General features: G+C 42.3%; 1 protein-coding gene across 1 annotated transcript in view; it reads right to left on the reverse strand.

Moving 5' to 3' along the window:
* Positions 1–16,026, reverse strand: part of CPAMD8 (C3 and PZP like alpha-2-macroglobulin domain containing 8) — a 7,231,600-nt gene that overhangs the window by 6,812,522 nt on the left and 403,052 nt on the right. The window contains exon 4 of the mRNA XM_044054766.1: positions 13,809–13,922. Within this exon, the coding sequence (XP_043910701.1) occupies positions 13,809–13,922 (114 nt within the window). The remainder of the gene's footprint in view (positions 1–13,808; positions 13,923–16,026) is intronic.

Raw genomic sequence — 16,026 nt, forward strand, 5'->3', positions numbered from 1 at the left:
CTATTACTATATACATGTCTTATTTCAGTTTCACATAAGTCATTAAATGCCAGTAAAACTGGAGCATACACTGGTACAAACGTACTACGTCTTTTACAAGCAGTGGAGTCATAAGTATCACTTTTAAACATCACTTTTAGAGCTACAGATCTAATAAACAATTTTAAATCAGTTATAACTTTTACCATGTCTTCCACACTTGTAGGTATAAAATTCATACCTTTGCTCAAAAGAGAATAATGATGGTCATTCACAACAAAGGAAGATAGATTTACTATGCCTGCTACTGCCTTCTGGCTAATTTCAGTTGCTTTGGGGGGCTCTCATTCTTCCGTTTATTGTCCTGCACTACCATATTATTCCTATGTTTACTTCTGTAAATGTAATCATTTAGATAATAAAGAATACGAGTGGATAGTAAGGCTAGCAGCTAACACATCCCCTGGATTAAATTTTGATGTTTCCTTAAAACCTGTTCTAATAAAAATACAACACACTAAGTTAAAGTAACATAGGTAATGTATTTACATATATATGTGTGCATATAAATATAAGTACACAAAAGTAAGCAAATATATGTATGCATGAATTTTATCTAATTTTACTTGTTTATGTTTTAATAAGTAATGCAATTATTTTAATGTATTAGTCACATGACCATGGCTGCGGGTCACGTGATGTGTTGGGCGTGTATTTAATGTCTGATTTTAATGTACCTGTGTCTATCATTGAGAAAGGGTCTTGTACCTGAAAGCTTTGTGTTTGATAAAGGTGTGTTTTTTACCTCAACTTTTTCGTTGTGCTTTCTACCCTGAATAACCACAGGGGATGTAACTGCCATGTGCTTAGGTTTGCTTTTGCTAGCCACATGTTGTCTACACTTACTCTGAAGTCTGCTGAAACTATGCTCTTATCACTTGCGAACACACTTGTGTGCCTTTCTGCAAATTCATGGATTTCACAAATCTCAATGGACTTGCTTAGCATTAAATCATTGTTAGGAAGCAAAATCTTCCTCACAGCAGCACACACAAGCCTGCTCCTTTATCAACTCATCTTTTAAATCACCGAACAATGTTGTAGTTTTGTTCCTCACGTCAGTAATATAAGCTGCAAAAGTTTCCCCTGGTTTTTAATCTCGTGTCAAACAAATGCCTCTTTAACATAATATATATCTGGGAGTTGCACATTTCCCTGAATTTGCATTTCAAATACTCAGGGTCATTTCCTTGATTCAGCCTGTACAACAATATGATGACTTTCACCTTCTCACTCATATACTGTTGGTGCATACACAAATGAACGCTCTCTTTCAATGGCATCTGATCCAGCTAGGTTTAGCCAAATGAATGCTCTGGTGCATGCATCTTTGTCAGAATAAGCTGCTTGTATAAAAATAACGTACTCTTGCTCAAATATTCTTTAATTTTCTGCAACATTCTGATCAAATACAAGTAGAAAGGGTTTTAGAAATCTCTCTGCGATATTAACACATACCAGTGAAGGCTTTTGTAAGTATGCATGAACACACACACATGCCAGAAATGTATGCCAGTATTTGTAACTATGCCCAATAGCACAACAAGCCTATGAATAACTCAACTTTGCGAAATAAGTTTCTCGGGCCCAGGAATACTCTTGAAATTACTGTAATAAGCCAACTCTTATCAGTGTAAGAAACATTTCATATAACTGCACTGTGCGAATGAACTGGGCAGAAGCAGCTCAGAGTAAGAAACATTGCGAAATAACTGCACTTTGCGAATAAACAGTACACAACACAAACTTTCGCAAAATGGCTGTACTTTGCTGAATAACTCTTTACAGTGCAAAAAAACACACTGTAATGGTGGCACTTTGTGAACAGACTTATCCAGCACAAGAAACATTTTGAAATGGCTGTATTTTGACTGCACTTTATGAAATAGTTGCACTTTGCACACAAATACACACTTCAGAATACATGCACAATACATGCACAGTAATAAGCACATGCTGTAAGCACTTTTACACATTTTGAGATACTTCAAATAACTCTAGTTATGCCCTGAATACAATGCAAAATAGTAGTTATGCCAAAACACAGTACTTTACCAAAAAAATAGAAGTTATGTTCTTACCATAACGTTCCATGTTAGTTGTCTTCTTCTCGCCTTCTTCTTGCTGGATGGGGTTCGGAGCCGACCTCGGCTCCGACTCGGCCACTCTAAAGCTCGAGAGTTGGTTCCACCGGCTCGAGGCTCCCCTTATATCCCACAATGCTAGGCGAGAGTTACCTCAGATCTCGTTTGTAAGCTAACCCCAGCTTATGATAGTAACAGTATATAACAGAATAACTATAAACAGAGTCCACCTCTAACAACAGGGAGAAGAAGGGTGACCTACATCCTGAAACAAGAAATATGCATAATAGCATATAGCTAAGAAAGAGGTGGTAGAAAGAGAGGTCACGATCACAACTCCTCTAGGTCTGTCCAGGCCAGGGGAAGGAGGTGGGGCCAAGAAGAAGGCGAGAAGAAGACAACTAACATGGAACGCGTTATGGTAAGAACATAACTTCTATATGTTAAGTTGTCTATCTCGCCTTCATTCTTGCTGGATGGGACGCGTCCCTAGCACCTTGTCCCGGGTGGCCTAACGGAACAGACTCCTGAGAACAGTGGAACCAAAATTAGCTCTGTGCCTAGAAGCTAAATCCAACTTATAATGGGAAATAAAAGTGTGAGGAGTAGCCCAAGTAGCCGCTGCACAAATGGTGTCAATAGGCAGTCTGTCTTGGAAGGCTAGAGAAGTAGCCAAAGCTCTGGTGGAATGGGCTTTAGGTTTATTAGGCAGTTTTGGTGTCTAATCTCATAAACAAGGGTAATCAGAGATGTTAGCCATCTGGATAAAGATACCTTTGAAACTGGAAGTCCCTTTCTGCTTTCCGCATAGGAGACAAACAGCTGATCAGATTTTCTGAATTGTTTCGTCCTGTCCAAGTAGTACCTTAATTGACGATGAACATCCAGGCAGTGTAATTTTTGTTCAGACCTATTTGAATACTCCGGGAAAAAGACAGGGAGGTCAATGCACTGGTTTAGGTTTGATGTTGAAACCACCTTAGGCAAAAAGGACGGGTTAGTTCGTAAGGAAACTCTGTCCTTATGGAACACAAGGTAAGGAGAACGACAACTGAGTGCTTGAAGTTCTGAAATTCTTCTAGCTGATGTGATAGCCACCAGAAAGAGAGTTTTCCAGGATAATAACTTTAAGGAACATGAAGCTGCAGGTTCGAAGGGGAAAGAATCAAAGAAGCAAGAACTAAATTTAGGTCCCAAGGAGAAGGAGGATTTCTTACAGGAGGTCTGAGAAGAAAAACTCCTTTCAAAAAGGCTTTGCAGAGTTTGTGGGACATTAGGGCGGATTCAGAAATACCCACATGGAAATTAGAAATAGCTGCCAATTGAACCTTAAGAGTAGATGGAGATGAACCTGCATGGAAGAGTTCAGCAAGAAAATCAAGGACTAGTTGGATGGAAGCGGTGAAAGGATCTATGTCCTTTCCTTGTGCCCAATATGAAAAGCGTTTCCACTTACTCAAATAAATCTTTCGAGTGGAAGATTTATGGGAAGCTATCAAAATATCTCTAACAGAGTGAGATAATTGAGGAAGCCTGGCTACGGTTGGAAGTGGAGGAACCAAGCAGTGAGGTTCAGAGAGGGAGGGAGCGATGAAACTGACCCGACTGATGGATCAAAAGATCTGGAACTAGGTCCAGATTCCACGGTCGCTCCAAAAGAAATCGATGTAGAAAGGGGAACCACACTTGTCGAGGCCAGTAAAGAGCAATGAGGATCAATGAGGCCTTCTGAGCGATAGCTTTCTGTATTACTTGAGAGATCAGTGGGAAAGGAGGAAATGCATACAGAAGTCCCCGAGGCCAAACTTGGACTAGCGTCCCTGCTGGGTTGGCCTGGTAAAGGGAATAGAGTGAAGTATTCTCTGCACTTGCTGTTTTGGGGAGTAGCAAAAAGATCGCAGCAAGGCTGACCCCACTTGAGAAAAATCTCTCTCACTACAGAGTCTTTCAGAGACCACTCGTGAGGCATGAGAATAGCTCTGCTCAACTTGTCCGCAATGTGATTGCACTTCCCGGGGATGTGCGTTGCTATCAGAAAACGCTGAGAAGAAATCGCCCATTGCCACACTCTGACTCCTTCTCGACACAGGGGTATGATCTGGTTCCGCCTTGTTTGTTGATGTACCACACTACAGACATATTGTCTGTCTGGATTGCAATCGTTCCCAAGGGAAGAGAGTCTTGAAGGGCTTGCAACGCTAAAAGCACTGCTCTCATCTCCAGAACATTTATGTGCAAGTGGCATTCGTTTGGTTGCCATGTGCCCTGGACTGTCTTGCCCTGATAATGCCCCCCCCACCCGATCAGGGAGGCATCCGTTGTCAGAGTAGCAACCGGAGGAGGTGGAACAAATGGTCTCCCCAACAGGAGCTGGGGGGAAGACATCCACCACATGAGATGCTTTTTGCACGCTTGCGTGATCATAATGGTGTGAGACATTGGAAGTTCCTGGTATGACCATTGAGAAAAGAGCATCCACTGAAGGATCCGCATGTGGTATCTGGCCAATGGGAGGAGAGGTATGGCCGCTGCCATAATTCCCAACACCTTTAGAACTAATCTGGCTTTGGCTCTGTTGTTGTTGAGAAGAAGTGACACCAATTTTTGAATGTCTGATATCCTTTGGTTCGTTAGTGTTGCAGACATGTTTACAGTATCTAAATTTGCGCCTATGTAGGTAATAGTACGACAAGGCGACAAAACAGACTTTTCGCAATTTATTGAGATACCCAGTTTTGACAGACGAAAAGTGTAATCTCTGGCCATCAGAAGGAGATGCTTGGTGGGAGCTGTGAGGAGCCAGTCGTCCAAATATGGAAACACCTGGAATCCTTGTCGTCTCAGGTGAGAAGCTACCACTGCCATGCATTTGGTAAACACCGGGGCAGTGGTGAGACCAAAGGGCAGGGCCCTGAATTGAAAATGACTGGTTCCCAGCCTGAAGCGGAGGAATCTTCTGGAGCGCCTGTTCATTTTATGTGATAGTACGCGTCCTGAAGGTCTATAGAGCACATCCAGTTTCCTTTTCCCAATAGGGGAAGAATGGATTGCAGCGTGACCATCCGAAATCTTGTTTTCTTGACCGATCTGTTCAAGATACTGAGATCCAAAATTGGTCTCCAGTCCCCTGTTTTCTTTGGAACTAAAAGAACCTTGAGTAGATTCCGGATCCTAGTTGGTCTGCTGGCACTGGCTGAATAGCTCTTTTGCAAGCAGTTTTGAAATTTCCAAAGCTGCTATATCCCTTTGAGCGGGTGGAACATCTGGAAGGGATTTTTGACTGACTTGGAAAGCGAAGAAAGGGAATAGAATAACCTTCGAAATGATGGACTGTACCCATTTGTCTTGTGTCAAGGATAGCCAGGCTTCTGGGTACAGTGACAATCTTCCCGACTGCCTCCGAAGATGGGCAGTCGGGCAACACCTCAGGGATGCTGAAAGGGCTTATCGGAGGACGTTCTCGATTGCCCTGGTTCTGCGGACCCCTCTGCCTCTAGGGCGGCGTCTACCATTGTTGTTCCCCTCTGCCTCTGGCGGGAACCGACACTGTCGTCAGGCGAAGTCCCTTGAGATTGTTTACGGAACCACATCTTTCCCCTTCTGGCCTTTAGGGTAAGGCCTAGAAGGAGTGGAAAACGGACTCCGGCGGCAGAAAGGGTCTTGCCATCCGTCGCACCTAGTCAGGGTTTCTTTCACTTGTGGACCAAAAGAGATGATCCATCAAAAGGGGAGTTCGTGAAAGACGTCTTGAAAGGTTCCAAAATTGCATAGCCGCATCCAGGCGTGCCTACGTAAGGCTACCCCTGTTCCTGCGGCTCTGCTCGCTCCATCGGCCGCATAAGAGAGGAGGCATGGAGGAGTTGGAAATAGAATTAAGGATAGCCAGCTGCGTGTTCATTCTCTTGGAAACCCGCAGCTGTAGGGTCCCTCAGCATTTCACTCGCTTCTTTGATCAAGTCCCTTTGAAGACGAGTGAAATGGCACAGGTAATTCAGCGAACGCATAGTAAATGTCGCTGAGGAGAACATCCGCTTCCGTACCTATCCATGGACCTAGATTCCTTGTTAGGTGGATGGACAGGCACTGAAGGATCAGCCAGTTCCTTCTTTGTGGCGGCAGCTACCACCATAGCATCCACAGAGACTCCTTTTGATAAAAATTCCTTGTCTGATGGAGCTGTGATGAATTTGGAGGGTCTCCTGGGAGTGGGGTCCACTGAATCAGGAGCCGTCCATGCCTTTTAGCAACCACCTGCATGAGGGGGTCAAGGGGGACACCCAGGAGGTGGAAGGACGAGAGCCAAACGCCTCAAGATACACAGATTCGTCCTCCGAAGGGTTGAGGGCTGGCCAATTTCCCCTCTGTTTAAGGATCTCCAGAATGTCTGCAAATGAGACATCTTCAGAAGGGGAACGGGGAACCCTCAGAATCATCCAGATCTGTGTCGGACGTGATAGACTCAGGTGAGTCAATGTGCTTCCTCTTGCACTTCCTCTTCCGAGGGGCTCTTCTGCCAAATCAGGAGAGGCCTCGGAAGAGGATGAAATCCCAAAGGGAGCTCCTGAGGAGTTGGCTCTCTGCGGTCCGGGATGAGGGAGTGAGTCGACTTACCCTGAGGCAGCATAGAGGGAGGGGCTGACGGAGCCGACTGTGGAGTAGAGCCAGGCTCTAACACACTCCGCATGACCTCGAAGCACCCCTGTCAGGCAGAGCCAGAGGTCCCGCTCCGAGGAGCTAAGGACCCCCTCGGCACCGACAGTGATGGCTCCGAGGTCGATGTCGGAGCCGAACTCACCAGCGCAAGCACCGAGAGGAGAGGGGGTCGGACAAGGGTCCGATGCCACTCACCCCCCCGGTGCCGACGAGGGAAGTCCGGCGCCGAGATTCCTCCATGGAAGAAAACGGAGCCGACGACGGAGCCGAAGACAATTGTCTCGGCTCCGGGGTGACCACAGTCTCGGTTCCGACACGACCCGGCTCCGAGCTCAAGAGAGTCGAAGGAGGAAGGAGTTGATGGACGGGACAGGCACCGACTGATGAGTCGGGCTCTGAAGCATCTGGGCTAGTGCCTCAGACTTGAGTAGTCGACTCACCACCCTCTGAAGGTCATGATCGGACAACCTCGATGACCTAGAGGAATGAGACCTTTGGCTCCGTTCAGACAGCAGGGGAGATCCTGGAGCCGAATGAACGGAGCCAAGAGAAGGTGACCTAGACCTCTTTCTGGTTGTCGGCCCGAAAGATCTTGTCGGAGCCGACACGGGTACCTCGATAACCTTGGCTCCGGCCGGAGCCGAGGAAGCCACAGAAACTGTGGACTGAGTCTTATCGGCTCCAGCCGGAGCCGATAAAGGCAAAGGTTGAACAACCTGAGGTCTCGGCTCAGAAGCCGGAGCCGAAGACCTCGATGCCTTGGAGGGCTTCCCTGTTGAGACAGACAGGGAATCCTCAGGCTTCAACAAGCCTCTCAATATGAGCTTGTTTTTTCTTTCCTGCAGGACCCTGGGGCTGAAGCCATGGCAGACAGCACAGGAGTCCTGCAGGTGCAAAGGCCCCAGACAATAGACACAAATAGTGAGAGCGTCTGTCAGAGACATTTTCTGACAGCACGCATCACACTTCTTGAATCCGGAGACCTTTGCTTCTTTAGACATAGCCTAACTGGTGAACACAAACACACACTCAAACACACCAGTTATACTCTGTCAGAATAACAAACTTTAGTAAAAAATACTAAAAAATAAAGTACAATAAACAGTAGTACACTACACAAACACTCCCTAGGGAAGGGAAGGCCTAAGGCCCAAGGGAAGAACTAACAGTTCTTTTAACAAGAAACGGGAAAAAATTAGGTTCGTGGATAAAGTTCAATGAACTACACTAATTTAAGAATAATTAAACTAAAAAAGGGGTAAAAAGAGTAACTTTTACAGAAAAGGCTAAAACTTACCAGGAACCGGTAGAAAACCAACCTCGAAGCTGTAGCGGCAAACGAGATCTGAGGTAACTCTCGCCTAGCATTGTGGGATATAAGGGGAGCCTCGAGCCGGTGGAACCAACTCTCGAGCTTTAGAGTGGCCGAGTCGGAGCCGAGGTCGGCTCCGAACCCCATCCAGCAAGAATGAAGGCGAGATAGACAACTTAACATCACACAGTTACCTTGCTTTATTTATACTTAATGTGCCCTTTTTGCCCTTATATTTGTTTTGCTTTGTTAATCTTTTTTCATACCCATTACACTTTTCTTGTGCTCATTTTACTCTAAACATGCCCGTCTTACTTTAAAGAAGAATCACACTCACAGACTCAAAAAACATGTTTATTTCATCATGGTTTGGTGTTTCCTACATTTTAACACCACTCTGGGACTATTTGCAGATTTGTAAATGTTTTTATACATAATTTCTGTGTCTGACCACATGGGGTCTGGCATCTTGAAGTAATTCTGATCGTTTAGTCTGCCTCTTAAGTATCCCACAATGCAATGCTCATCTGTAAAAAGTTACATCACGCAGGCTTCTTTCTTCCTAAAGCTCGTCACTGCATTGATTTTACATGTATACACTGCTGTCTTTCAGTCAGTTAGCTTTAAGTAACATTTCATGCCGTTTAATGACTACTTAAAACACAAACAGTGCAAATGCCACAGAACAGACTTTCAAAGTGCTTTTCAGTGCTGCTTCTTTTTAGAAAGGCTAAATGCAGGCTTTTTTTGTGAAGCCTGAATTATACTACTTTGACTCATCTGCCATCCCCCTCACACCTAACTTCCCTAGCTGTAAAAGTGGTATGGGTAATTTGAGCTGTTACCTACTGTGATTGACAGCTCATAGTAGGAGACTTGACTTATGTACTGTTTCCTTATTCTACTATTTTCTTTCTGTATGAGTAGGGGAAGGACCGGGGAGCTGTGACATAACATGGGTGGGTTTTTAGGACGGTCATGGTGATGTCAGTTTGGGAGGGATTTGGCCAGAAAATGACCTGTATTCAGTGGCCTTGATGACATCAATGAATTGGAAACTTTTCCAGGGTGGGATAAAAGTTTTTGAAAGTGAAACTATCACAGTACAGTAAGGTATTGTTCCAGCGGAGAGAAACAGTCAATTTAAAATATTATAAATGCTGTGTTGTTGTTTATTCATAGCAGGGGCAATAAATAGGAAGATAAAGGACAGAGAAGTTGAGCATTTAATAATAAAATCCCATTGTTGTCCTTTAAACATGTTCTTTTAGCAATTCTAAGATAATTCCAAACCTCTTATGTGCTTTTCTGATACTCTTATCAAATATCTCGATTTTAAACAACATTTTGTTTAATTAATAAATAAACCTTCTGTGCAGCTAGCTTGTTTAATAATGCATTTTGTGCCCTTGTAATGTTCAGTTTTATCTTTTTTTATAAAATAAATCATTTGTGCAAGTTTTCATTACCCTTTGTTCACTTCTGGCCCTTTTTTGTGCTCGGTTCTCTTAGTTTACCTTCACTGCTAACCCAGCACCTCGTAGCTCTGAAAAGCAGTATCTGGAATCCTGGTTCTGACACCATGTCGCTCGTTCAGTCAGGATGAAACAGACAAGCCTTTGTGGGTTCTGTTCAAGCAGCTTTATTATGTACAACCACATGAGGATTGAGGCTTAATAACTTTAACTTAGATAAACCTATAAACATACTAGGTATTACACATACATGCTCATTCACTGGCTGGACTCTCAAAATGGTACTGAGGCTTGCACATGCTTGCTATTTATATGCATGTGGAGTTCTTGGAAATGCTTCTTAAAGGTACAACACAGCTCTATTCTACAGAGATTATGGCTGAACAGGTTTTAAATTTGTAAATTTTGTGTGCCATAGCTAGCTGGACATAGTTTAGGTATTGGGGTAGTTCTAGCCAATTAAGGGTGCGGGCAATGCAGTGATGTTTCTAATATGGCAGACCAGTTGCAAATTTTGTAATTTTATTATAACAGGATTAAAGTTTTATTTTTTTAGAGTAGTTTGAATGCTGGTTAGTATTGGGGTGCTGTAAAATAAGGTAGGAAGCAGGAATGTTTGAGCTAGTGTTATTTCTGTGGAAGGGTCCATGAAGGTTTTGTGTATATAAAGCATTCCTAGCTTGTGGTGTTGTCTTTTTGATAGTACTGTAGACATGGAGGTCAAAAGGCCAGTTTGTTATCCATGGTTACTTCTAGTAGCTTGGTGTGTAGAATTATTTTGATTACTGTATTACTTAGAGAATGTATTCTGAAGCCAGTTGGGAGTGTCTTTGGTGTGACAAGGATGACTTGTTTTGTTAGGGGTGAGCAATAATTGTGCATTGTAGAGAAACAAAGGATGACTCCAACCACTGCTAAGGATCCAGCAGTTTAATAAAAACTCCATTTAAAAACAAGGTTATCCCTTTTCAGAACAAAATTCCTTCTTCAGACCATAAAAACATATTAAAACAAAGAGTTTAAATAATCAGTACAATCAAACACCACTTAATTAGCAATGATGTCATCTAACAGAAAAAAATAATTCAACCAGTAAGCTAGGTTAAAAAAAGTCAAGCCTTTATAGAGTAACACCCCTCAGTGCTTCAGTGGGTAACTCTTAAGAAAAGGCTTAATACTCATTTTACCATTTAAGTCTGGTTCACAGTAAGATTTAAGCTTCAAAATCCACTAATGCTCTTCTTGCCCAGTTACATTTCTAATATCACCTCCCCTATTACTCAGATTAACTAGCCGTAAAACAAACTTAAATTAATGCTCAATACCTCTTGCTCTGACATGTCTTGCCAAAGGAATGATCTCTCTATTCCTTTGAATATCATAAACATGCTCTAAAATCTGTCCCTAATGGTACGGTTCTTCTTTCCTATATAGGACGCGTCACAGGCAGTGCAGATAGCCACACAAACAAGATCAGAGCTTCTACAATGTGCAAAATGGTCAAAATAAAAACTTGAACCAGTAGGCTGATGAAAAAAAAGAGATGCAAGAAAATATAAATTTGCAAGCTCTACATGTACCACATTTAAAAGTACCACAAGTGGACTTCAGAGAAAAATGTGCACTGCTAAGCCAGAGCTCAATGTATGTGAAGGCAGTTTAGGTGATTTGTATTAGGCGTTCAGTGTTATGAGGGTTGAATCATTGGAGTATTGGATGACGGAGCTTTGAGAAGGAGGCAGCGTGGAGGTTATTTATGCAAGAAAGTGCAAGAAAATATAAATTTGCAAGCTCTACATGTACCACATTTAAAAGTACCACAAGTGGACTTCAGAGAAAAATGTGCACTGCTAAGCCAGAGCTCAATGTATGTGAAGGCAGTTTAGGTGATTTGTATTAGGCGTTCAGTGTTATGAGGGTTGAATCATTGGAGTATTGGATGACGGAGCTTTGAGGAGGAGGCAGCGTGGAGGTTATTTATGAAGATGTTGAAAAGAAGGCGTCTGAGAACTGAGCCTTGTGAACTCCAGTGTTATCGATTTGAAATTGAGAGAGAAGTTTTACCATTTTACACACTGTTGTCTTTGAGAAAGTTAGCTTGCGAACCACTATAGAGAGGGTTGGGAAAGGTCTAGTGTAGAAAGTTCTTGTAAAAGTTTGGGGTGTGAGACAGTGTCGAAAGTTTTAGAAAGATCACAGAGGTTAGTTGACTACGGTCTCTAGCTTTGCTGGTGTTGTCTGTGAAGGAGATCAGGACAGTCATACTATATGCTTGTCTGAAGCCATGCTGAGTTGATGTGAATAGTCTGCTTTGAGTAAGGTGGTCGAGGAGTTGTTTACATACACATTTTTAAAAAATTTTGGAGAGGGGGATATAGAACGGAGAAGGGGTGGCAGTTAGTGAAGTGGATTTTCCTCCTTTATGTAGAGGGTTATAATAGATTTTTTCCAGAGGGTGGTGACATCCGATTCTTTGATGGACATGTTGATGAGGACACTAACTGGATAGGAAATGGCTTCAGCTATTTAAAACAGCTTTAAAATAACTTTCCTGAAGAGAAAAGTGATAAAACACCAATATAAATAAGAAAAAGGAAATTTCTTCCCCCAAAGGGAACTTATCTACCCATCAAAGGAACACTACAAGCCAATTATCGAGCCTCAAAAGCAACAAAGGATCATATTCTTTGGCTGCAGAAAAGCTCTGAAGGGTTTTGCACCCACACTTGTCTTTAGTCAACACAGTTCAAGCTGTCTGACAGTTTAGACGCATGGAAAGTGTCCTGAAGCTTTGGAAGCTGGACGGCTGTTATATCCTTGGCAGGATATAAGCAAAATAGCCAAGGTTACTGCAGCAGTGATAAATATTATGAACAGCAGCTAAATATGACACTTGAATTTGCATGTTTAACAATGGCAAGTTACTGACAAATGAATATAAGCACTGACTGACAAGATGCTGCTTTAGTACTACATAAAATGGGACTAACAGCAGTTAGCACCAAAATAAAAAGTGCACCATGCACAAGGAATGGACAACAGTCTACAGCAAAAATATTACAATAAAACATATAAAATGTTCAAAAATACATTTCATACTTGCTCATCACATAGCCATCTGTAAATGTTAACATTTTAAACAAAGAAATACAGTAGCTCTATTGACAGAGAGGGTTAAAGCCATGAATGCAACCCAGGTGAACAGAGTTTGATTAGCAGCACTGGCGCCATTGGCGATGGTGTGGGGTATGAAGGAATGAAGAGGCTCTGTGCGTGCTCATCTTTCTTGAGCTGAGGAGAGGGTTATGCTTTGGCACAAGGCAGTCGACTCATCACAGCCCGGGTGAAGGCTCAGAAAGGCTACTAGGTTGGTCATGCTGGACGACTGAGAATGCGGCTATCAAGAGGCCTGGGGCAGTAACACACACACACACACAGAGGTCAAGTCCCACTGCTCACTCAGCCTACAGAGACTGAATGCTATTATTCAGGGGATGGGGCTGTAACCTACCAAAGCAACACTTTTCCACTAGCAGCAGTGATGGCTTCCAGACCTGCCTGGGTGAACTACGTGCAGGTTTCCAGGGAGGTGCACTGGAACACAGTAGTAAAGCTGCAATAGAGTGGACGCACTTCCCACCAAAAAAGACAGAAAAAATGCTTTTTACTTAACACAGTATAAAAAAATCACTTGTGTATTTTTAAATTATTACAGGACTTAAAATGCAGATGAAAGAAAACAGAGAAACTGATATTGTATACGTCTTTTCTGAAATTCAGTTACAGAACATGTGAAGACTACTAAAATCACATCTATTTTATTCACAAAGCAACAGGACTAGTAAGTGACATAACAGTAACTTACATATAGGCTAGAATCACCAATGTTGTGCTTAATGTCTTAAAAGCCTAAAAAGCAAGAAAATATGCTTAAAGGGACTGCTTATCCAAAAATGTGCTTATGTATGCAGTTTCATGTTCATGAAAGTGAAAACAAAACATGGAATAAACCAATGTGACTGTCAAAATGAAGCAAGCCTGTAGCGTGTTCTACAGTGAAGAACTAGCCATCTCCTTTTACTAGACTTAGCACAGAAAGTTTTTCAAAAGACATCCACGAAACGACAGCATAGACATATGAGAACATATCTAACAAGCAAACACAAGGCATCAGTAACAGCAACAACAACAAAATACATCTGAACTTTGTATTTGTAAGTACATATCCACCCTAAAACTACTTACTGTATTTCTGGACTTCAAAGGATTTATTGTAAATGTGCCCTTGAACTTCAACAAAAATTAACCATTCACCACAGACAGGTTGATCAGACAATGGAAAACTCATGTTTGTTACTCCTGACAAAAAAAAAAAAGATATAAACATTACATATTAGTGCTAATACTGACTGCTGGTTGTAATTAACATGAAACAATTACTAAAACTACAGGACCCCCTTATACTTAAAGATACCCCAGTTTTAGGCACAAATAATGACTGTTGTGCTTTCTTTAAAACTGGTGAATACAAACTATATATTCAGATTCTGGAGAAAAAAAAGTTATGTACCTACCATAACGTTCCATATTAGTTGTTCATCTCGCCTTCTTTCTTGCTGGTTGGGATCGGAGCCGATCCTCCGCTCCGACTCGGCCATCTTCTATAGCTCAAGAGCTGTTTACTGGCTCGAGGGTACCCCCTATCCCATGATGGCTAGCGCTAGCTACCCAGATCTCGTTTGAAATAGCTAACCCCAGCCATAGCTATAGAATGAACCCCTCCAAACAAAAGGTTGAACATACCTGTCATAATCTCTAAGTCAGTAGAGGAAACAAACCAGAGAACGCTCAGCCAGTGAAACCTGAACTTCTCTCGGTCCAATAGGAGAGGGGGATGGAGGGGGGGACGCAAGAAAGAAGGCAAGATGAAGACAACCAACATGGAATGTTATGGTAGGTACATAACTTCTTTATGTTAAGTTGTCTATCTCACCTTCATTTCTTGCTGATTGGGACAGCGTCCCTAGCACCTAAAATCCTGGGCGGCTCATTGGAACAGACTTTTCAGAACAGTGGAACCAAAGTTAGCTCTTCTCCTGGAGACCATATCTAACTTGTAATGATAAAGGTATGAGGGTTTGCCCATGTAGCAGCTGCACAGATAGAGTCCATGGGCAACCTAGACTGGAAGGCTACAGAGGTGGCCAAAGCCCTAGTAGAATGACCTTTCGGTTTGATAGACAACTCTTTGTTTCTCAATTGATAGATGAAGGTAATAATGCGAGACAACCACCTGGGATAAGGTCACTTTGGAAACTGGGAGACCTTGTTTGCCCCGAGCATAGGAAAGGAAAAGTTGGTCTGACTTCCTTATATCCTTCGTTCTATGCAGGTAAAAGCACAATTGTCTACGAACATCCAATTGATGTAATTTGTATTCTGAAAAACAGACAAAACATGGAAAACTTGCTAAAAATCACGAATGTGACACGCAACAGTTAGATAAATCCTTTTATTCCAATTCCAATATAATGAAGCGCTTTTCGTCCGATAAGTAAACGAACTTCATCAGATATAAACAAGAATCAAATGAAATAGTTTAAATAGTGAATACATTCAGTCAGCTGGTGCATCGGTATTAACCATTAAAGTAATATTCCCCTTATATCAAATTTGTATTTAAAAACATTGTGCCATTAAAAGGTTCTAATAAATCAAGTTAGTCTCACAAGGGATAGTTACATAGTGAGCAATTATTTCATTTAGAATTAATAAATTATTCCAAAATGGAAAATTACTCCAAAATGGAAAATTAATAACAATGTTTAAAAACAGGTTTAAAATTAATTTAAAATGAACAGTAGCAGCATAAACCTTTCTTTAAAAACAGTTATGTATATGTTATATTTACTATATTTTCTATTTAAAAAATAAGAAGTTATGTACTCACCATAACGTTCCATCTGAGTAGGTGACTTCATTTGGATGCAACCTGTGGGTATCGGATCCGATATCGGATCCGAGCCGGCAGTTCAAAAGCTTTAGGATCCGAGCTCCTAGCTCCTCCCTCTACCCATAACCCCTTGCCAAGCCCTGACTGACCTCAGATTGAGTTTGCCGTGTAAACCAGACTCCTGGGAAACCAGGACTAATATTGCTAATAAGGTCAGGGGGATGGAGGGGGGGGGTGGTTGCATCCAAATGAAGTCACCTACTCAGATGGAACATTATGGTGAGTACATAACTTAATCTGAAGTAGGCAGACTTCATTTGTCTGCAACCTGTGGGACAGAGTCCCCAGCTACCTAAACCTTGGGCGGCCGTCATGGAAGGATGTTCCGGAGCACCGCAGAGCCAAAGGATGCTCTCCCTCTGGAAACAACATCCACTTTATAATGCGAGATGAAAGTATGAGATGAAGTCCAAGTGGCTGCTGCACAGGTATCATCCAAAGGCACTCTAG

This window comes from Protopterus annectens, chromosome 13.part0, assembly GCF_019279795.1.
Source record: "Protopterus annectens isolate FY-2018-M chromosome 13.part0, PAN1.0, whole genome shotgun sequence".
In the NCBI taxonomy this organism is placed as follows: domain Eukaryota; kingdom Metazoa; phylum Chordata; order Ceratodontiformes; family Protopteridae; genus Protopterus; species Protopterus annectens.